The sequence below is a fragment of the Poecilia mexicana genome, unplaced genomic scaffold (genome assembly GCF_051168715.1).
Source record: "Poecilia mexicana isolate PSO_F unplaced genomic scaffold, ASM5116871v1 scaffold_22, whole genome shotgun sequence".
NCBI lineage: Eukaryota > Metazoa > Chordata > Actinopteri > Cyprinodontiformes > Poeciliidae > Poecilia > Poecilia mexicana.
In genome coordinates, this window is record NW_028263391.1 from 16195243 (window position 1) to 16218339 (window position 23097).

Genomic DNA, 23097 nt, shown 5'->3' on the forward strand with positions numbered 1-23097 from the left:
CTTTTCCTCAGAAGACAGACAAGTTAAAGGAACCCTCCTCAAAGCTTGTTCCTAGCCCTAAAGCTTATATTTTGCTTATATGTCATTACTTCTGTTAAGTTTTTGCTCTGCCCAAACAAGAATAAATATAAGTTGCACAGTTAATAAATTGCAACATTTTTAAACAACTTTACATGATATTCTGGGGTTTTTTTTCTGCTACCAATATGCAATATGTGATAAAAGAAAATGTTGCAGGGCTATTAACTGTTTACTCAACAAATGTAGGCATATTGAGTCATGCGTGACTAACTATTAGGAAATGCTGGCAACTCATTATGCAGGCTTCCTAAAGGTGTGCCCCAGTGCTCAGAGGGATAGGGGGTATCCTTTACAAACAGGATTCATGATAAGGTAAAGTTGGAAAGGATATCTGTTGAGCAGTGACTTTAGGCTGCATGCAAGCAGAAACCCAGACTAATTAACATATTATCAGGTTTTTAGACTCTCAGAATTCCTCCATCGCACAGCAATTCTCAATCCTGATCCTCAGGGCTCACAGTCCTTCATGTTTTAGATGCATCTCTTCTCCAATCCAGTGACTGCATTACCTACTCATTATGCCATCTAGTTCTACAGAAGCCTTTAAATCACCCATTTGTGTAAGATAGATGTGTAGCAGAAGGGAAACACGAAGACTACGGGACAGGACCACACAAACAAGGGACGTATTGGGTCTCATTAGCTTCGCTTCCAAGGGTTGCCAGGAATCCAAGTTAGGACTGCAGGTCTTATAGCCCCCTGCACTGCCTGGTCACTCTTGAAAATAAAAAGAAAAAAAGAAAAGAAACTGTCGTGGAGCAGCACTGACCAAGTCACTAAGAGGGCAAACACAGCTGGACAGCAAAGGGGTTTAAAAATACAACCTGGCATTGCTGAGTGTCTGCTGGGACTCGGGGTTAAATTGAAGCTTTCTCAGCCGAAGAGGCAGAAAAATGGCCAGAAGTCAAAGAAAAATGATTATAGTATAGAAAATAAAGCATTTTGGCAAGAAAGACAAGTGTGGGAACAAGCTTGTTTGCATTTGCAGACCGCCTGGTGCTAGCCTCCTCACAATATGAACTCACTTGAAAATGCTGATGAAGGCTTACTGATCATTTACTCATCCCTTTGATTAACAGCACCCCGCTCCACACTCATGAGCCAGACGTTTCCACACTGACACACACAGATCACTCAGTCATGTGGCTGTTACAGAACTGATTGTTCTTCCTGTTGCCTTGTCTGGACAAGAGGCTATGACCTTTCCTCCATTGAGCAACTCAGCCTAACCCTGACAGTAGTTTCACAACAAAATGATGCATCTTTCTGGCTTTCTGAAAGAAACACACGAGCCAAGGCAGGGATCGAATTCAGACTCTTTGCGTTGATTTTTTTTTTTTTTTCACCAATTGCTTTGGCCAAATCAGACCAGAGGATATTCAACCGGCATTTCACAGGCTTCTCAAAATCTACCGATTTACCCATGTTTTTTCTTTTTTCAACAGTGGAGTCTTGTGCAGTGAATGGGCATAGAAATTGTGTGGTTGAGTACATTCCTTATTGTTTTTTTTTTTTTTTTAAAACTACTGTACCTGGTCGTTTCAAAAGAGATTTCAGCAGATTTCTTACATGTGATTTTTGCAGTTTCTTTTCATCATCTGTTCATTACTTTGCTATGAACACATAGCCAAGTGTCCAGTTAGCACATTGCAAAGCGTTCATAGCAAAGTAAAGTGTTAGAATGCTAATGGGTTAGCATTCTAGCATTAGCACATTTTGACTCAAGTTATTGTCCATTAGCATTCTAGCATTAGCACATCTTGACTCAAGTTATTGGAATGAGCAGGTCAGACTGCGAAGAATTGGAGAACATTTGTATCAGGAAAATGTGTGCGTCTCTGTTTTCTCCTGTTATATCATCTAGATTTTCATGTCTGTCTGGATCTACAGCTGAATCTTTGCTCCTGCTCACATACCACAACTGTAATTTCCTTGGGTGCAAGCCTTGGCATGGCAGACATGGTGAAGAAGGAACACCAGTAGGTGACACACCCTTTCTAAACAATAATGGCTTCATCTTGGCCTCTACTTTTCAGTATGAAACTGTGAAATTGCAACTAAAAAAGAAACAGAACCCCAGCCCTCACTGATCTGCAAAAGAAAAGTTCAAATCCAAATCTTTAATTTGTCCAAAGTTCCACAGATGCAGTAGAACAGACAGAAAAGGATGAAAGTCCTTGCCCAAAGAGGTCCACAAACAAGCAGTGTAAAATGCATGGGCAACAATCAAAACCAAGTGCGAGAAAATCATGTAGTAAGGAAGCATTTCCAGCTGGGTGAGAGGAAGGAGACAATAGGGTTTATTGTCAGAGGTCTTAAATTACCTCTGTTGGATTCTTCAAAGCGCTCCACTTTATTTGATTACAAAGTAGAACATTGGCCTTAACAAGAAGGTTTCTCTTTAATTTAAAAATAAATCCTAGAGCAGAAACGTTAAAAACTGGATAAAAGAAAACATAAATTGTATATTTAATTTTTAAAGTAAAGTTTATAGCGCAAATGTTTTCAAATAACTAAAAATAAAAAGCATATTAGGGAGTTTTGCGTCTAAACGTGAAAAGAAAAGAGAATCTTACCTTTTTAAAACTTTTAAAGATCCGGTTAGGGTTTATTCACTCACTCTCCATATGAAGCGTCTCTCAGGGGCTTCATTTCTCTCCAGCTCCAAACTTTTTTTATTCTTACTGTCCGACAGAAAACTTCAGGTGAACCATTTCCGTGAAAACTTCAGCGCGCTTCACGGAACTGTAGCATTTACTCGGCTCCACTGTGTCGAAGGAAAACAGAAAAGTTTGCCCTGCTGTCATGAGCTGTTTGTCTGTCTGTGTGCGGACGCTCCAATGAACCAAGGCAGATAGGAAGGGAGTAAAGAAAATACCACCGAGTTGGTAATCCCACCTGTAGGAGGGAGGCAGGGCTCAGGTAGGAGAGCGGCAGCGGTCGGCGAACTGAGGACATCTGGTGGCGAACGTACAAAACTGCGACAGCTCTAACCCCAAAAAAGCACGAAACAGGTCCTCATATTTTACTGCTAAAATGTTATTTTAAAGAAAAACAATTTATTTGAAAATTAAAAAAAATGTTTATGTTTCACTATTTTTTTTCTCACATGTCCATACGACGAAACGTCTTTTTTTTTATTATTATACTTTAAAATATTTTTAATTCATCTGTAATGTGGCTCAGATTTGTAAAATCCATTGAAAATTAAAATAAATTAAATTAAAATTTAAAAATATCTGGAATTAAAGCTAGTTCCATTTAACAAATGGGTTCAATTTTTACTTATTTATTCAGAAAATATTTCAAATTGGTTTACAATTTCCTAACACATCACCTTGGAAATTAACATTTCCCACATTTGGTCATGCTGCAACCTGAAACTTCAATGTTTTGTTTTTTTTATTTGACAGCTTAACACATTGTATGTAGTAACTGTAACATGGAGAGAAAAGGATAGTTGCTTTTTAACTTAAAAAAAAAAAAACATCCTCACACCATGATACTTCTGCTAACATGTTTCATTGTGTGTTCAGGGTGAAGTATTAGTTTTCTGTCACACAGAGTTTTGCATCTTGACCAAAATCATCAGTTTTGATCCTGTCTGATCAGATCGCCATCTTCAATGTTTCCTGAGTCCTCTTCTGGTTTGAGGTAAATGAGAAATCCAAAATATGAAAAATGGTGTAAAAGTATAAGTGTGAATAGTTTTGCAAGGCACCATGACATTGGGGGTTTTAAGACTACAATATTCCTTTTATTCTGCTCATATCTTGATCAAATTCTTTTATGTGTCCCAGGTTGGTGCTTATTTCCATTTTTCTGAGGGAGGCTTGATAGACAGTATGCAAAACTGCTGAAACAAATATGTTCATTAATCATGCAAATATTACATCCAGAGCAACTGGTTGCACTGCTCTCCTAATATTGCGACGCTTTCCTGGACGATTCATGGTTAAAAGTTCATGAAAATAGTTGCTTTCCACCACAATATTACTGGCAAACTAAGTGCACACATAAAAAAAACAAGCTGCTGATGTGTATAAATATAGACTTTGATGCCACATAAGCTGGTCAAGACACAGTCTGCTCCCAGCACTGACACAGTTTGTGATTCCATGAGAGTCCTAGATAGAGTTTCCCCTCCACGCCTCCTGTGTTATTAATAAATACAAAGTGATCCTGTGTTTTCCTGGAGACATACGGAGAGCAAAGAACTACTTAGCACTAAAGAACAAACTCCACTCAAAAGTTTTGAAACCCTGGGGCTGCTGGCATTTCCAAAACAGTGAGTAAAGTATACTTAATTTGAGTTGTTAATCATCTCCACGATTTGATCGTGAGTAGAGAGTCATTGCTGGGATAACAGCGGTTAGAGTTAGCATAATTAATTATGTTAAACTGCCTTTTAAAGAAGGAATTAGATTATTAAAACCACTGATGTGATTTAATGTAGATTATTTCTCGGTCAATGACTGTAAAGTTGTTTTCTGCTTTAGTTTGTCATGAGCAGAAAACAGCAAGTGGAGGACGACAGCAACACGACATCCGCTGAGGAATTACACAGTGAGGATATTTCAAAACATGATGTACACACTGACTCTGAAGCAGCCCTGTGTGAAACTGCACCGCTCAACGCACTAAAGATGGACCAGATGGGCATGAAAGCTCTGGGGGAACTTTTTGAGTACTGGATTCGGCAAGTGTCGGGTCTGGAGAGGCAGAGGGACGAGCTGATCCAGGAGCTTCTCGCTCTGAACAAACCTATGCTGCAGGTTGTGGAACACCTCAGAGAAAAGCTGATGGCGGCGAGGAGGCTCCTCACTCTGGCTCAGCTGGATTATGTCGCCACGCACGAGGAAGTGGACCAGGTGAAGAGGAAACTGTTCACCGCAGCCAGAGACTGCATCCAGAGTCAGGTGACGCTGGCTGGACAGGAGTACGAAGTGGCTCAGTCTGGTCTGACGCAGGTCTGTGCACATCCTGTTCACGCTCCCTGAAATGTTTCTCTGAGTCGCAACTTTTAATCATTCTTGTTGTTGGAACTATTTATTTGTTATTTTTATTACTTTGAATTTGTTCACGTTTATTCTCAGTTTACTTTTTTTAAAATAATTTTTGATTATTTGTAGAATTTAATTGCAGGTTAGTAATTGTTTATTTTATTATTATTATTTTTGTTGTTTTTTTTATTTCATTATTTCCTAAGTTAGAAGAGGCAGCAGGAAAAAGTTTTATCTTTATTATTTGCTTGCCAACTGAGAGAAAAAATAAATTGTAAAAAGCAAGCGTAAAATTTTGGACATTGGCTTATGGATCGAACTTTTATGGGACATTTGATTTGACAAACAATTGCCACAACACTTGTTCTGTGCAGTGTCATGTCTATCATTGGGAGATAAAGCAATGTGATTACATATAATCTTCATTACATTTTGTAAAATCTTCAACTAAAAGCAATAAATAAATGAAAATTTCTGTCATTTTGTTAAATGTTTAGCAAAGTAAACTCCTTATTCTCACAGGCAAGATGTTGCTGGAATTAGCCATTTTATTTTATTATATTGTACATCCCGTTTTGGCCGTAACAAATTTGTGCTCACCGGTTTACATTCAGCACCTTGCAAAAGTATCCAGTCACATTACAAGAACAAGTTTTACTGTATTCTATTGAGATTCTATCTGACAGACAAACAGAAAGTAGTAAGTATGAAGTGGAAGGAAAGGATAAGAATGAAAATCTGAAAAGTGTGGCGTACATGTGTGTTCTAAGCACTTTACTCTGGTACACCTGAAAAATATATAGGGCAAGTAACTGCATTAAGAATTCATCTGACAGAGCTTAAGCTATTTTGCAAAGAATATTAACAAATTTAAGTCTCTAGATGTGCAAAGCTGGTAGAGATGTTCTCCAGAAGACTTGTAGCTTTAAAAGGCATAATATGGAGATTTTATTTCCAAAAAAAAAAAAAAAATTTAAAACATGTTTCAGTGCTTTTAAATGCCACATATAAATTTGGGGTCTTTATGAAGTCAAGTGTGAAACAAGGCACTATGTGTGCAAAAACTTACCGTGTATCTGCTCCTCATGCTCCGTTTATTGATAGGAGGAACTCAAGGCCAGTCTTCATGATCTGTCCCATGAGTTGCACCAGCTGCAGACTGACCACCAGAACCAGCTCAACTCCCTCAGAGATCAGGTCTCTAGACCGCGCCGGTCGAGGACCATGAGTGACGTCAGCCAGTGTCGGCAGGCTTCCATCAGGCTGCAGCGGAGGCTCAGCGGCAGCGTAACGGCACTGGAGGGCTGGTACGAGCCACGCATGGTAGCCCTGCTGAGGAGAAGGCAGGCCGGGGAGGAAGCACTGAGAAACTGCAAGGAGCAGGCGATGGACCTGAGAGCCAGCCTGGGTCCTCTGAGAGAAGACATACGGAGGCTGGAGGTGCAGAGATCCTGTCTGCTGAAACGGATCAATCTTATGGAGATAGAGAGGAAGGAGAGGACAGCACATCACAAGGTAGGACTTGTCTCTAGAGAAACATTGATGTTTAGAATGGAGTAAACCTCAAGGAAATTGTATTGTTTATACAGGAAACAGTGGAAGGACTACAAGAGACACTGAGAGAATTAAAATTGGAGTTTGAGATTCAGAAAACCTTCAGGACTGATTTGGAGCAGCTCACAGAGGGCCTGAAAACAGAGCTCACATTTTTAAGGTAAATTTACATACATATGTTTTGCTTTAATTGAGAATCCATGTGACAAGTGGCTGAAAACTGTTCTGTCTCGCAGAGGCAACGATGAACCACATAACATCCCTGAAGAGGACGAACAGTTATCGATTTCCAGAGGCTGAAAGCAGATCAAACCCCAGAACAGCTTAAAAGTTTACATCATGATCTTGCAGATCATGTTACTTTAGGATGCATTTGACCCTTCCTGTGGACTGATCTACAAAAAACAACGTCAGTGGCTTTTAGAAGCAAAAACTGCTTCCACAACTTTGAACTTAAGCTGTTGCAGATTTACTCCAAAATAAGCAGTCAGAATTTTACCAGATTATGCTTCTCAGAATTGGACAAGTTTATGGAGTTTGTATTTTTAACTTTAATAAAATTTAATTTAATAAAAAACAAACTCTGGTTTTTATTACATTTTCTTCTGCAGCACATACATCGTGCTGTAGTTTCTCCTGACAGAAACTGCAGCATAATGCAAATATTAACAAAATTCCTAATTTATAGAACATTAAGTCTTGCCTCCAAAAAAAAACTGAAGTAAAATTCACAAATTTCTGTAAATATTTTTATTATGAATATTCTTAGATACACAAAAGCTCAGGTGCAGCACAGAAACAAAATGCAGAAGAAAACAAAACACAAACAAGTGACGACACAAGCTGGAAAATTCACCTACAAATATCAAGCAAATAAAAGGGAAAACCCTACAGTATGTACAATTATATTAAAAATGGATCATGGTGAAAATGTTTTCTGCACAACTAATAAGAAATAAAATGACAGCAGACTGGTCGGTGAGGGTTTTATTACAAACCACAGATTATCTTGGAAAAACTAAATGGTATCTAGAAATCAGACTGAAAACGGTGTCATTTGAAATGCATCACAACACGTTAATGGTGCAGAAACTCTTTTAAACACTTTTCTCCGAGATGCATTTGAAAATGTTTTGCTGCTTACGGAAGCAGATCTGAGAAAGTGATCCATTTTTAACAAGCAGGTCAAAAGAAGCGAGTTCAGAACTGGACTCATGCCTGGACCTCTGAATCTGCAGCGCCCTCTGGGTCTTCATCGTTGTAGATGTTTTCAGCCTGTGCAAGACAATTCACACAGATTTACTACATTTACTGTTTATAATAAATGTAATAAGCTAGAATTTACTAGTTGAGACAATGAAGTATTAAATTCTATTCTAAGTTTTACCATAGTCTCAACATCTACTCTTCATTTTAATCAAAGAAAAAGAAAACATGCAATAATATCACTTGCGATAAGTAAACCATTTAAAGAGTGTTAATACGTTTCTGCTATAGTTTCATAGGAAACACCTCAGATAATAAGCCGTCTACCAAACTATTGGATAAAAACTAGATGCTTTATTCCCACATCAACAAAACAGCTTATTGAAAGTTTCTGCTGTTTCTGCATTGAAACAACTTTCTGTGCTGCAACCATCAAATCTCACCAAATGTATTACCGCCCAGATGGTCCTGCATGATATTTTTATTTAGTACAGTGATATTGCAATAATAAATGTGAAATGTATTGTGCAGTCCCAGTTCCTACACATTATCCATGCTTGACAGTAGGAACAAGAATAGTTGAACAAACAGACTGATGAAAATATACAAGAACTGACAGATGGACGTGTATAGATTTACAGCTGGATGGATGCAAATGGAACAGGATGTTCTAAATAAATAAAATCTTGAATTCAAATGCTTTTCCAGAGCTGTAAAATGTATAAATCTATTGTGAATAACTCGGGATGTGACATATCCATCAGTCAGGGCTTACCATCTGCCACACTTGCATGATGTTGTCCTCCGACACCGAACAGATGACCCACGGCTCATTGGGGTTCCAGGAAAAGTCGGAGATCTTAGCTGTGTGTCCGCCATGGATGAACTGGGAATGAGAGCAAGAGTGATTAGCACACCACCTACCATCCAACTAAAACCAGAATCTGAGACGGCCGCTCACCAGCAGCTCGGGAGGGCCATCCTCAGCGTCCTCTGGCGACTGCTCCTCTCCGATCTTGCTCAGGTCCCAGACGTTGAGCCGCCTGTCGGTGCCGCTGGAGGCCAGGATCGTCTCGTTATGAGGAGACCACTGAACCTGTGAGTAGAAGACAGGAGAGGGGGAACAAAAGCCTCTTAAAAATACTATATTTTCATAGTTTGACACAGATTGCTCTGCATTTATTTAAAACACATTTAATGCTATTTGTTTTTTGAATTGGCGCTAACCAATATTAGTTTGTACATATGTTCCTCATTCACAAAATAAGTTTAAAAATCCAGCACTATTGTGTTTAAGATGGTTTCATTTCTTAAAAATAATAATAAATAATAATAAAATAAGTGTAGGTCCTACCTGGAAGATCTCATCCTTGTGAGACTCAAATGAATGGAGTTTCAGTTTCAGGTTCCTCAAGTCCCAAAGGGCCACAGTCTGAAAATATAAAAGAAAACAGAACCAAAGCAAATTGATTCAATTGAAACCGGACTTAAAAGAACAAGATGCCATTTAAGAGTTCACTAAAATCTCATCCCACCTTGTCAGCAGAGCCAGTGGCCAGAATGAACTCACTGTAGGGATTAAAAGACAGGCAGTTGACTTCAGCAGTGTGAGCGTCCACTGCATGGCTGGGCTTGGAGGTGTTGTTTGACCGTGTGTCCCAGCTGTTCCAAAGACAAAATGAACTGATGTTCAGATAAAAGCCCAGAATTGCTGATTTTGTTCTGAGAAGGTCACATACATCATGAGTTTCTGGTCGTCTGCCACAGATCCGAAGAGGGATTCGTGGAGAAGATGCCAGGAGACGTCCTCCACCACAGCAGTGTGGCCTGTGAAGATTGTTTTGGCATCTACGATCTTCCCCTCCTTTGGCACCGTGCTGATATCCCAGAGACATATAGTCTAAAGAAGTCAAAAAAGTGAAAATAGTTGTTTAACCGTAAAGAATGTTACAGAGTCTGATTGTGAAAGAGAAGTAAAAGTAATTAAACAGATTAGTAAAGTTGCTAAGTCTTTAGTCGAGTCTCTTACATGGTCATCAGAAGCACTGAGGAGGCATCCGCTGAGGTTTGGGTTCCAGGAGAGGCCGTAGCCTTCCTTCTGGTGTCCCCTGAGTCGCAGGTCTGGGGTGCATTCTCCAGAAGGATCTATTATAGAAAATTAAACTAATGCTAAATGAATCTGTAAAGTTTCAGAAGGAAACTGTGGTACAAAACACTAAATTGTTTCAGAAGGGCCCTTACCAGGTTTGGAGGGGTGTTTTGTGTAGTCAAAGACCAGCACATCACTGGTGGGGGTTTTGGTGGCAATAATGCAGGGGTTCTGGGGCATATAGCGCGCTCTGTTCACTTCTCCCTCATGGTTGATCTTGATTTCAATCTCTATTTTTCCACTAACAGAGCCAAAGCCTCCAAACTCTGAAAGAAATACCTTTATTTAAACTACCTTCAACTGGTGCAATAAGACTTTGTTATAGTTTCACTGAATATTACTCACCTCCTTTCTCACTGTCATAGTGTGAAGCATCAAACTGGGCATCATCATTTGGAAGCTGAACACTGGCAATAACAAGGTGATTCTGCTCGTCAGAGGTGTGCGTCCCCAAAACCAGTCTGTGCACACTGTAGTCCTTTCCCTCGGGTCTGTGAAGAACACAACCACAAAATAAACACAATTAAGTAGGACTGGGCAATATGGCTCAAAATTAACTTTTCTCATACCAAATCGCATTTCCGATTTTTTTATTTTTATTTTTTTTATAAAATACAAATGACAGAAAACTTGCTTTGATTTATGCCTTCTAGGATTTGACTTGAATTCAATCTCCAACTAAATACAAGCTGTAAAACAAGAAGGTTGGCCCTCGGCACGGTGACATCACACTGAACTGTGGAAACCCAAGAGGTGCACTGGTGGAAATAAACACGAAAATTTTCCCAAAATTAGACCTTCATAAGCAGAAAAAGATTGATTTATCGTCCAGCCCTACGTAGTCATCTCAAATTTAAATCAACAAAAGTCTGCAAACAGATTTTTAGTGTTGATTCTCAAATGAAATTGATTATAATTTCAGTCATAATTCTAGATTTGCTGTGTCATTTTCATTTTTTTCTCTTTTTGTCCCCACATCTGGAAAAAGGGTAGTTGATGAAAACAATGACAAAAATGTTTTGTCTGTAACATTAGTGATAATTTTAATAACTATACAATATTGTTTATTTACGTTGTACATTTCCCCTTATCTCAGTCTCTTATTCTTATTTTTCAGTCCCCCAGCCCCACCATCTTATTTTGAGCTTGCATGCTTCTATTTCCATTTAACTTGCTGATAGTGCACCTGAATTTCCTCATTGTGGGACAATAAGGAAATCTCTATTCTATTCTACAGAGCATGTGACTGAAGCAGATATACAGCAGCCTACGGAAATCAGTTTATTACTCTCAAGTTGCAGACAATATTTCACAAAGGGAGCTCTGCCATGGATCCATATCTAAATATAAATGATGTTGGAAATTAGTTGAGCTCAGAAATGGAAATTGTAAGCTCCTCTAATCAAATCCTGCTTAAGGCCCCATACAAACTTGGATCAGCTGTTTCTGTATTGATATTTGTGAAGGTGTAGCTCATCTCATGCTCACCTGGTGACATCTGGCAGCCACTGAGCGGTCAGGCTGGGCCACTCCAGGGCGTGAGTCATGACCAGATCATAGAGGAAAGGGGTGTTCTTCTTCCAGATCTTGTACTCTTCATTGATCACCCTTTCCTCCACGGCATCATCAAATGCAGCTGCAAAAACACATCCAATCCACAGTGCTGTTAGGAAAACAACTACAAACCTCACATTAGCTTAGCAAACTAGAAGACATCTGAGAATAACCATGTGGCATTTAGACTATGTCAACTACCTACTTGTCATTAATATGCCAGAACTATGGTAATGATTTTAGGTTATTTCCTGTGTTGTAAATGACTATAACACGGTAATTTATAGTAAGATAACTGTAGAAACACGTGTACATAACACACAGTCCCACATTCACCAATACATAATATGTATTATTTAATTAAAAGTCCCCTTGTTACCAGCGAGTTAGCAGCTAACACCTAGCATGCTGCTCCGTAACAATGAAAGGAGATGCTGGCTGACGCGCCAACAGCCGCCGGTCCGACAGCTCTCGGGCTTTAAATCATTAAAAGCTATGAACATTCAAAAATAAACTTCAAGTCCTGAACCATTGGCATTCTTACCGTCTTTATCGGCCATTTCGTCTTAACTACACAGAGAAGTCAGGCGAAAATAAGTATTTTTCGGGAGAGCGCACAGAACACAGCACGGAGATCCGCAATGGCGCCAACTCCACAGAACACCATCAGCCAATCAGCATGCAGCAAAGCCGACAGGAAGTCCTTATGACATTAGATCCGGAAGATCCAAAATGCAACATGGAAACTCGGAAATTACAAAATTGTGTTTAGAAAATCCACACATAGTCTAGTTTTTAAAGTGTTACCCATAATAAGTCTTCCAAACATCAACATAAAGCGTAACTTTACAACATCTAGAAGCAACAATGAATAGTAACCTAAATCTTTAGAAAGTCCTATCTTCCCATAATCAAGGAACTCTTAGGATTTTTTTGATAATGTGCTCTTTCTCTGCTTTTACTAAATTGTAATATGATTGTTATATTGAGATTAACAGCAGTACAGTATATCTGATGATCATCGTTTGTTTTCTCCGATTTATTTTCAACAGTTTGTGCGCTACATAAATTTACGAGACAAATGGTTCAGACATTGAACGCAACACTTTCTGTTTTAGCTCTTTTTACATGTTGTTGACTAGAAATAATTACCATTTTTACGTTTAAATCAACTTCCAGTTTCAATGGATGACCGTCAGCTAGACCTGACAGAGGAACAGAAAGCTATTAAATCAAAATATCCTCCTATCAACAAGAAATATGAATGTAAGTCAGGAATAATCACGAAAAATGTTGTTAGCTTAGCTTGTTCCATGAGGTAAATAAACCAAGTTTTGTTTGTAGCAATTTACGCTGTATTTAGATCCAAAAAATGAATGTTAAACATCTTAAATTAAGCGTGTTACATTAACGAGGTATCACTATATATCCCGTGAAACAGCTGTCACTACTACTGCTTACCCTAGTCAACTACAGTTCATTAAACTCATGCCTCATTTTTTATTTCAGATCTGGATCATACAGCAGACGTGCAGTGAGTGTTTTGCGTCCTGCTTTAATAAATGAGTGTCTGCCATGTGTCCAGTGATCACTTTGATTGTTTCATGTATTTATATTTTCCAGAATTCACTCCTGGGGAGACTCCTTGGAGGAAGCTTTTGAGCAGTGTGCGATGGGAATGTTTGGCTATATGACGGACACAGAAACTGTGGAGCCCATTGATACTGTTGAAGTGGAATCAGAAGGTGAGAAATCAGCAGGAAGCATGTTGTTCCTTGAGTTTAATGTGGTATACTAACGCAAAGTAGTGAAAAACTGTTTCATAAAGTGTAAAAAGACATGTTTCATGAAATAAATGTTTCATTGGGATGGAAATTGATATGTGGTATTCACTATTGTTTTGGTAATTAAAATTCAAAGGAGGGCTGCCTCTATTCCAGTGCTTCTGATTTAAATCTAATGAAACGTGTTGCCTGTAGAATTCACCAGTGTCATTATGAAGACAACTCACTGAAAATATGAAAATATGAGAAAAATAAAAAATGGTACCGAGATACATATTCTGTTTTCTGTTACAAAAATCTTAAGTTTGTGCAGTGTCATATTTTGCACCCATTCTGTCAGAAAACATTTGCCATCATGTATTTCCTGCTAACCTCAAACAAAGTTGGAGATGCTTTCTGACATTTTTTAGGTGCATGAAAATAGGTTTCAAAGCATCTGAGAGATCTTTTTTGGCCAAATTGTATCAGTCAGGAGATGGAAGAAGACTAAAAAGTATTAGACAATACCATGGAACATAGCAAGATATTTATCATCACATGGGGAAAATATGCAATAATTACCATACCAGGATAAAAGAAATAAAAGATAAATACAATATAAGAAGAAAGCTGGTTTCAAGATGCCTTCCGCAATGTTGAACGATTGCGCAGGGGTAGGGAAGCAAGATGGAAACCTTTTTAAAGAAAATCCTGATAAAAACAACCCAACAAGCTTATTGGAAATGGGATGATTTGGTTGTAATTGTGGTTATAACTTCTGTTTGGTGTAAAAAAAAAAAAAAAAAAAAAACTGCAAATAAATCACCAAACTGTAGGGAGGCATGGTGGTGGCAGGATCATTTTTTTCCAGCTTTTTTCTCATTATCTAGAACTTGCTTTAGTCAAGGTGGCAGGAATTATTCATGGAGACAAATAAGAGTCAGTGATGGCACAAAAGCTCCATTTTCAGCTCTCTATTTGGAGATGGATACATTCAAATCAACATAATAACCACTTTAATTTCTCAGTAACAGTCCATTCTGTGAAAGTGCTTTGTGCTTATTTGTATGTAAAATGGATAACTGGTGGTCAGATCACCCCGGTTGGGTTTTATGTGAGTGGTTGTTGTTGTTGGGCTTGTCTTCTAACATTTGAACATCTGGTTGCCAGACAACCAGACGTTCTCCACTGTTTATGAAGTTATGTTTTGTCTGGGTATTATGTACCTGTCAATATTGTAATTTGTCTATTGGTTTTCACATTATTTAATTTGCATAATTTAACATTTTGTTTTATCTCACAACCCAAACTCCTTCTTCTCCATCAAAAGGCCTTAGCTTTTTCCAGGCCACAGTTATAAATAGGAAACGTGTTGCTGGTCAGATTTTTTTTTTTTTTTTTTGCACAATATGACTGTGGCCATAAGATAAAATTTTGGTGCCTTTGTTGTAAATAACTTTGTTTCAGAGATTGAATTTTTGCAATAATGATTTTCATTTGGTGATTCAACTCTACATCATGATCGATTTTATTTCCATGGCCTTATTATTGTTTACATGGAGTCCTGTATGTCAGGTGAAATTTTTGTGGGCTTTTCTGGCAGTTGTGGCAGAAAGTTGATGCTGCCGTACCTAATTGGAGCCCAGAAACTCACTGGCTAATTCTAATCAAACAGGTCACAGGTGAGGTTGGTTAACATTAGGAGCCATAGAAACCCATGTATATAAAGCTGTGACTATAGTTTCTGCCCAAAACCTCCAGCTTATCTACACCTTTGACCATGTTGTTTTTGGGCAGCATCTGTTGTCATTCTGATCTAAAAATTGCAAACCCAAAGTTTGATAATAAGTGGTTTCAGCCAATTTAATCCAATATGGAAGACAGTATTATTTTATTTTAGTTCCATTTCTCTCCAAAATGTCCTAACCACCAAAGTATGTTTGAAAAACATGATTTAAAAGATAAAACAAAGATATTAACTTCTGTTTTAATCAGCTTATGCATGATGTTTCGTAGTCAATAAAGCTAAACCGTGTTTGTATTGTTCTTTTTCTAAAGGTGAAGACATGGAGTCTCTTCTCTTCCATTTCTTAGATGACTGGTTATACAAGTTTTGTGCAGATCTCTTCTTTGTCCCCAGGGTGGGTCAGCTTGCTATTTGTTGCTATTTGATTTATTACTGAAACTTTATTATTTTTTATGAACTCTTTTCTTTCCTTCAAATTATTCTTGGTGTTGATCAGTACACTTGGTGTTGATCAGTACACTTGTTACAATATTTCTTTGATCCTGCTTAACCTGTCTGACAGACAGGTTAAGAAAACTGATAATGTCTGTAGCCATTTTTTGTGTTGTTTTGTGCTTAAATCTATTGTCTGTTCATCAGGAAATCAAAGTTGTGTCCATTGACAGAATGCATTTTAAGATTCGATCCATTGGGTAAGTTTTGACTGAATTTGATTAAATTATGAGTCATATTTTTGATACAGTTGTTAGTTTTTCTCATAGTTTTATGTCAGTTATTTTTCATGGAATCAACTGCAACTTAATGGTATTTTTAAGAAGAGTCAGGTATTTTTTCTTGCTACTGAAAATGTATTTGTAAACTTTATGCCGTTCATATAAAGACCATGTGTAATCGATGCAATAATTTCAAACAGAGCTTAGGTTTTACTGGTTTTGAATGAAGACTACTGGGTACTGTGTATTTGACTCGTATTGTTTCTAATGCTAATAAAAGGTGGGGTGAAGAATTTTCTCTGGGAAAACATCCACAGGTAGGACGCTGAGGAGAGGAGATTTTTAATATATCACTTTTATGTATCCAGTAAAAGTTAGAATAAACCTAATTAATCCTGATATGCTCTTTGTGTTTTTTTTTTTTTTCAAGGGAACCGAAGTGAAAGCTATCACATACTCTGCAATGCAGATCCATGATAAAGTAAAACCAGAAATATTTGCCATCATTGATATTTGAAGATACCTCTGAGGACAGACATCACTCCTGGTTCATTGGGACTGTTCAGTCTACATATGCACATAATTAAGATTTTTGTTTTATTTCATACTCTGATCATTAACTAGCAAAATCAAGTTTACTGCCATTGATGAACTATTTACTAATTAGGTTTGTCAAAGATTAAGGATACTGTCTTGTGAAATGTATGTAGAACTTCAAATTAAGAAAAAAGATATCCAGATAAACGAATTATGGGGATATGGTTTATGATGAAAGTTGAAAATTATATTTTAATGCATTTGTTGGAAGTATCACAGTTCATTTGTTATTCCATAAATTGGAATAACAGATGAACTGCCTAAGTATCAATGAATGGTTTGTAGTTTGATGTAATGGTGATGGATGCCTTAAATTAAGTTATTACTTTCTTTTTCATTTTGGTTTCTAATTCTGTTATTGTAATATTCTTGCCAAAATATTTTAATCAGCAGCTTTATTAAAGACAAAGAGTTAAAAACATATCTAATAAAAATAATTTGACTCCTGTGTTGATCATTATCAGCAAATAAAACGTCAAGTAAAAAATGTTTATAAGTAAAACGTATCAGTCTTTCACGGAATTGTTATATTTATAATATAAAAATAAACACACTATTACTCAATAATGGTTTGTGGGGCGGGGGGTTACCCTCAAAGCAAAATAATAAAAAACTAAATTAAAAACGAAGCGGGAACGAAGCGGATGTCCCTGGTTGATTATGACGTCCCTTCCTCCCTTTCCTCTCAAATGCTGCTGCGCCATCCCTCCTTTGTCTGCTGAGGAGAGACACCGGCCGGGGTCGCCGCTTCGCAGTCTGTTAATTTTTTTCCTTACCAAGATCATTTTCAAAGACAAAATAAACTAAATAAAAGCACTTAATTGGGTAAGCAAATAGCGAGTCAGTTTGCGTCCAACGACTGCAAGAAAACCAAGCATCAGCGAGTCCGCCATAGTCGAGCCTTAGCAAAGAAAGAAAATCAAAATGGAAGACACTAAATACCTCCCTGAGCTCCTGGCCGAGAAGGACAGCCTGGATTCATCGTTTACACACGCCATGAAGCTCATCACTGCTGGTAATGTATTTATTTCTTGCATTACGCAACAGGGATTTTTGAAGAAAAAACGTGTTTTATGTAGTTATTTTGACGCCAACTAATCTTTCGCGGCCAGGCCTGAACAATGGCGCATTAAAACACGTGGTTGGTGGACATTTGGGTCAGACCCCTTCTCTGGATTAACATGCTTAAATCATTTCTGCGAGCCATAAGAGATCTAATGAAACTTGATTAAATACAACATTTACATTTGTGTAACAATCGAAAGAATCGATTTGCTCACTGTAACTATTGCATCGCGATAAGCATGACAGCCCTTCACAGACTATGCGAGGTTTAGGTTATTTTGTATTTTAGATGTGTATTCATTTTAATTTATGCCAAAACCTTTATTCTTGTAGAGATTGAAAGGATCCAGAAAGGAGAAACCAAGAAGACACCAGAGAAGGAGACTTACCTGGACCTTTTTGCCACCAAAACTATGAAACTAAAGGAGCGAGTGCTCATCCCAACCAAGCAGTATCCCAGGGTATGCATCAACTGCTGCTGCATGGTTTCTTTGCAAGGCCATAATATTGAGATGCCCAGCTTTAGGCATTTAAAAGGCTTCAATTAAAAAAACAAAACAATTATTAGCTAAAAATAATTCTGCTGAAATTGTTTTGCTGTATGTTGAGGTAATTGAAATAAAATGCACTAAGCATATATCTTAAAGTTGTCTAAAACCTGTTGTAACTATCATGATGCCAAGTCTAAGAATAATCTGAAGATGAGTAGCTTAAGTCTAAAAGTGCTAGTCTGACATGTTATACGACATGTTTTTTTAAAAAAACGTTACATCCTGCAGCTTTTCTTGTTTTTTAAATTTCCACACTGAAAAATCTACTGACGGAAAGGAGAAGCGGTGGAATCAAATGTCTTGAGCATATCTTTAAGTGTTCTGTCCTCTGTCTCATCTGAATCCTTCTGCTCTTCTTCCATAACCTCTTCTACTGGAGCTGCAGCTTCAGTGTTCCTGTCGTGCATGTGTCTTTGTTTCTGCATGAGCATTTCTACAGTTGTTGCATCTTAATAATGCTGTGTTAATGGGAAAAAAATGTTCAGATTAATGTTGCATTGACATGCTGCTGAATGATGTGATCGTTATTCTGCAGGTCAACTTTGTCGGGAAGCTTTTGGGGCCTCAGGGCAGCACAATCAAGAGACTCCAGGAAGAGACAGGGGCAAAGATCTCAGTTTTGGGAAAAGGATCAATGAGAGACAAGAATAAGGTTTGTGCATAGATTTATTTTTTCTTCTTTTTCAGCTCAGTTCAGAGGATGTAAAATATTTGCGTTATTTTCCAGGAGGAAGAGCTCAGGAAGGGCGGCGAGTCGAAGTACGCGCACCTGGCCATGGAGCTGCATGTGTTCATCGAGGTTACAGCACCCATACCAGAAAACTATCTGCGCATGGCTCACGCCATGGATGAAGTCAAGAAGTTCCTCATCCCGGTTAGTGAAATCTTTTATCCCATTAACCTTAATCTGCTCTTAATGCACATTTGTGTAATCTCTTAAACTTTTCCAATGTAACTACAGGAGCCTGGCGAGCATGACCCCTACATGGACCCTCAATTCCTAAATGGATCCCAAGATGGTTCTGGAAGGGGACGAGGTGGCCTTGGACGGGGCAGAGGTGGACCACCTGGTGCAGGAGGGCCAAGGTGAGTGGAAGTTTGAAAATTTATAGTTAAAGGATGTTAATTAAGATATATATATATATATATATATATATATATATATATATATATATATATATATATATATATATATATATATATATATATATATATATATATATATATAAATTTTTACAAAAAAAAAATATATTTCCTAGGGGACGAGGGATGCCACGTGGAAATCTCAGGGGAGCGATGCGTGGAGGAACTCCCCGTGGCGGGATGTCTCGAGGAAACGCGCCCAGAGGGGCCCCGGCCGGTAGGGGTGGACCACCCTCTGCTGCAGCTAGAGGAGGGTCCTCCGGCCGCTCCAGGCCGCCTGCGAGCGGAGCGCAAAGGATGCTCCCCGCCGCAGCCCTGTCCCATCAAGCAGGTCCTTCAGGATCACAGCCCAAACCTGAACCTTACGATGAATATGTAAGTGACAAAGTGAATAAAGGCTTATTTTGATGGCAATGTCTCTTATTAAACATACTATTTTTTCCATTTAGGGTTCATATGAGGAATCTTACGCAGAGCCTTCCTACGAGGGATATGATAGTTATTACAGTCAGCAGCCTGCTCCAGCGTAAGTCAAATTTAAGAGTTTTTCACACGTTTCCCCCCCCCCTTGAATGTGTTTTCTCATTTCTTAATTTTTGCTTTCAGCGATACGGAATACTACGATTACGGACACGGTGAAGCCCAGGATCCATCATATGAGAGCTACGGTATGCTTCTCTGTACTACCAAAGTGCTCCTGTGTGCGACGCTGTGAAGGTTAACTGTGCTTTGGTGTGCGTCCTGTTCGTAGGTCAGGGTGAATGGGATAACTCGTGGTCCGGCGCCGGGGCCGGAGGCAAAGCTCCCCCGACGCGGCAGTCCAAGGGTTCATACAGGGAGCATCCATACGTCAGATACTGAACAACTACCGGTAGAGAGTTGCTACGGCAACTGTCTCCCGATTGTAACAGGCTTAACTTTTCAAAAAGTAATTTCCCTTCTCGTTTGCTCCCCCTTTTTTTACGGTTTATTTTATGTTTGTTTTAAAAAAAACAAAAAAAAAAAACAGAGACATTTTGTTGGATGTATCGGAGTGCCAGATAAGAAACACGAGGAGCAGAGGGTTTTTTTTTTTTCATTGTTTATCTGTTTCCATTTAAATGTTTCAGTTGCGTAGTAAGGAATTAGTTACTTAAACTTAACAAATGGAAAAAGTGATATTTTAGTGATATTTGATGGCTTTTTCAGTTAATGATTAACTTTAAACTGTGATTGTGGCGATAAAACTCTTACCATATAGGCTGCATTTCTCAAAAGTCCTTCATGACTGGACATTAATTGCTCTTAATGCTTCAGTGTAATTTTATATATGCCTAAAACAAATTTAAACACAGCCTTAAGATATTTTGATCTCCATCAAAAATCTCATTATTGTTTTCAACATTGCAAATCTAGTTTTCTCCTAAAATACAGAAATCCGTCTTTCTGCCACCTTTACAATTGGTATATTAAGCCATTCTATAACGTGCAAAATTATACTGATATAATTTCTTGTTAAGTTTGAAGGATACAAGGCTGCAGCCACCTCAATATTTTGTACATAACCTTAGGATAACTGTGTATGGTTTAAGTCGTGCCGTCTCCAAAATGCTCAATGCTTGTGTACCTTTTTGACTAAATAGGATACTAAACATATCCCAAAATGTTTTTCTGCAGTGCGTGTTTCAATAAAGTTTCTAGTTTCATTTTAATCAATCTAAACTTGGTATTTTTGCCTTTATTGTACCAAAGGATTGTCTTCACTTTGTGAAAATGGTCCTCAACGGCTCCCCAATGCTGATTAATCTTGTTTGTTTACACGGTCAACCTGACCGCAATTTGAAAAATACAAAAAAAAGGGGCAGCGTTTGTTTTTTACCCCCCACCCCCAATGACTTTACCCTCTTCGTCTGTTTATCCAAACTAAATGACACTTGTAATGTCACCTTAAAAAAAAAACATAATAAAGCTCATTACTTGAGATTATGTGCTGCCAAATTCATGTTTGACTTGACAATGATGCAGTGCTTTAACGTGTATTGTCATTAATCTTTAGTTAGTGTATCTCTCAGAGCTCTCAAGAGCGCAATGTATCTCCAGCCACTTGAAAATGACTGAATTTCAACAGTATTCCCCAAATCAAGCTTGCAGGGATCTTACTTGACTTTGATGCAAAGTCATGCTGGCTGCTTTTTATAAAAGAAAAATATCGCAGAGGAGAGGATTCTAAAAGCCTAAAGGTCGCCACAAGAAGGTAAAACTAACCCCAACACTCATTTATTAGATTTATTTGTTCTGTTTTTTATTTTATTTTCTGTGCAAAACATGTTTAAGTAATGCAAGTCATCCAAAACATCAAAACCATTAAAGTACAAAATTATGCTGTGATATTCAGTAGTTTATTCCGAGCAAAATTAAGACGCACAAAACAATCATGTGGTTGTGATGCAACTCTTGCTCAAATAAAACCAATAATTGTTTCATTCCACTCAATACTTATATCCATCTTGGTTATTTCTGTAGAATGTAGTTTAATGAAAATGAGTAGCTGCACTCAAAGCCTTAAAACATTCCATTAATGGGCAAAAACTCTTCAGCTCGAGTTGCATGATACTTTTTTTATTTAGTATAAAATTAGTTTTGCATGTTTTGTTGCTCACTTGGTGTATTTGGACGTTTGTGCGTTCTGGATCTCATTTCTTTTTCTCCTCTTAGGTTATCAGAACTGTGTTGGTGCAGTTGATAGATTCAACTCCAGCAGCTCAGGCCTGTAAGGTCAGTTGGAAAAGAACGAAATCAGGTTTTGATGTTTTATGAAGTTTGCTGACTGTTGTTGCTCTGCTCAGCAGGTCCATTTGAAATTCTCTGCAAACTGAGACCGTGAAGGGCTACTTGGACCAAATGCTGTCCAAGTGAATCAGTCTGGTTTGATGGTCGTATTTCACCTCTTCTATGAATGAGGTGCTTGAAGAAGTGTTGCTGAAGCTTGGAGTGGCTTTTTTTTATTTTTACTTTTTAAATCCAAACTTGGGGTGGGGAACTCGTAACTTTTTAAAATGTTTCACAGCTCATTTAACCATGTTTTGTATAAAAAAAGAAAAGATCTGAAAATAAACTTTTTTTATTTATCTGTTGTGTTTTCTTTAAGGTCTCTTTAGATAGCTAGATATTGTCAGTTGCGAGAGTATTTGTCTTTGCTTTTTCTCCATTTTGTCACAGAAATGCTTAGGATGTGAAAACATTTTAATAACAGCAGCAAGCTCGCTTCTAGAGTGGTATAGTTGAAGTTCAGACTATTATCTAATTTGAATACTGAAATTTTTTTTCATGCATAAAAAATGATGTGGCTGAAATGATTCTATAGCAATGTTTTTGACGACCTTCACAAATTCCTGGTGGTTTCTGCAAAGGATGAGACAACTGGCAGTTGGTCTATTTTCAGCACTGTGTCAAGTTTGGTTGGACAGTGGTCTGATTTTGAAGCTGTCAATTGAAAATGGCTCTATTCAGGTTATCTCAAGTATGAAAAGCAAAAGGACATGTAAAGGAGTACATTTTCCCAGCATTGTATATGTTCACCTTGTCAGTAGTTTTTAGAGGGTTCAAAGGTCTTGAGAAAAAATTGACAAATATGGAAGCATGGAGATTTTTAATTTCTAAACTAAATCCCTTGTCAGATTTTTATTCCTGAGTTTATCAAGCCAAGCCGCTTGTGTTTATAAAACCTGCAGCTGATTACAACAATGTCAGCTTTTTCCTGATCCCATGTGCATGTACTGATTGGAAAACTGTTAGCCAAATTCAGCATTATTTGAAACTCAAGCCAACCAAATTACTGTTTTGTTCTCGAAATGTCAAGAACGCAGCAAAAACTGGAAAATGTAGATACAATTCTACAAAGTATGAGGATTTGTTTGAAATCTGGATGGAAAGAATCTAAAAAAGCAACCAAGTTACTGCTTTGTTCTCAAACTGTCAAAACGTTGCAAAAA

The 23097-nt window shown here is 37.9% G+C and overlaps 5 protein-coding genes across 6 annotated transcripts in view; 3 read left to right on the forward strand and 2 right to left on the reverse strand.

The window, feature by feature from the left end:
* The window catches only part of LOC106913904 (uncharacterized), a 30807-nt gene extending 27848 nt beyond the window's left edge, over nt 1-2959 (reverse strand). Inside the window, exon 1 of the mRNA XM_014980342.2 lies at nt 2658-2959. The gene's annotated coding sequence lies outside the window, so the exon portion shown is untranslated. The remainder of the gene's footprint in view (nt 1-2657) is intronic.
* Nucleotides 2960-4271: 1312 nt separating this feature from the next.
* On the forward strand, nt 4272-7223 carry LOC106913907 (syncoilin-like). Its single transcript, XM_014980345.2, has 5 exons — nt 4272-4369; nt 4581-5051; nt 6189-6599; nt 6674-6798; nt 6875-7223. The coding sequence occupies exons 2-5, from the start codon at nt 4587-4589 to the stop codon at nt 6936-6938; spliced, it is 1065 nt and encodes a 354-aa protein (XP_014835831.2). The 5' UTR covers nt 4272-4369; nt 4581-4586; the 3' UTR covers nt 6939-7223.
* A 150-nt stretch (nt 7224-7373) lies between these two features.
* On the reverse strand, nt 7374-12238 carry rbbp4 (retinoblastoma binding protein 4). Its single transcript, XM_014980344.2, has 11 exons — nt 12092-12238; nt 11482-11629; nt 10339-10484; nt 10086-10259; nt 9874-9989; nt 9584-9744; nt 9380-9506; nt 9199-9276; nt 8806-8940; nt 8620-8730; nt 7374-7913 (listed from the first exon to the last, which is right to left on the reverse strand). The coding sequence occupies exons 1-11, from the start codon at nt 12105-12107 to the stop codon at nt 7851-7853; spliced, it is 1275 nt and encodes a 424-aa protein (XP_014835830.1). The 5' UTR covers nt 12108-12238; the 3' UTR covers nt 7374-7850.
* Nucleotides 12239-12625: 387 nt separating this feature from the next.
* Nucleotides 12626-16804, forward strand: tslig1 (tRNA splicing ligase complex subunit 1). Its single transcript, XM_014980346.2, has 7 exons — nt 12626-12813; nt 13057-13081; nt 13171-13292; nt 15369-15451; nt 15697-15749; nt 16051-16087; nt 16201-16804. Exons 1-7 carry the CDS (start codon nt 12732-12734, stop codon nt 16285-16287), a joined length of 489 nt encoding a protein of 162 aa, XP_014835832.2. The 5' UTR covers nt 12626-12731; the 3' UTR covers nt 16288-16804.
* Nucleotides 16805-17067: 263 nt separating this feature from the next.
* Nucleotides 17068-22233, forward strand: khdrbs1a (KH domain containing, RNA binding, signal transduction associated 1a). 2 transcript variants are annotated; one of them, XR_015762013.1, is made up of 11 exons: nt 17068-17382; nt 17766-17893; nt 18519-18635; nt 18711-18857; nt 18945-19069; nt 19243-19501; nt 19576-19652; nt 19733-19794; nt 19878-20054; nt 21821-21880; nt 21952-22233. XR_015762013.1 is itself a non-coding variant. In XM_088002864.1 (9 exons), the coding sequence occupies exons 1-9, from the start codon at nt 17292-17294 to the stop codon at nt 19985-19987; spliced, it is 1116 nt and encodes a 371-aa protein (XP_087858990.1). In that variant the 5' UTR covers nt 17069-17291; the 3' UTR covers nt 19988-20827. The 2 variants fall into 2 exon arrangements, 1 of the variants encoding a protein (XP_087858990.1); XM_088002864.1 differs by lacking the exons at nt 21821-21880; nt 21952-22233 and having other exon boundaries at nt 17069-17382; nt 19878-20827.
* Nucleotides 22234-23097: the final 864 nt, after the last annotated feature.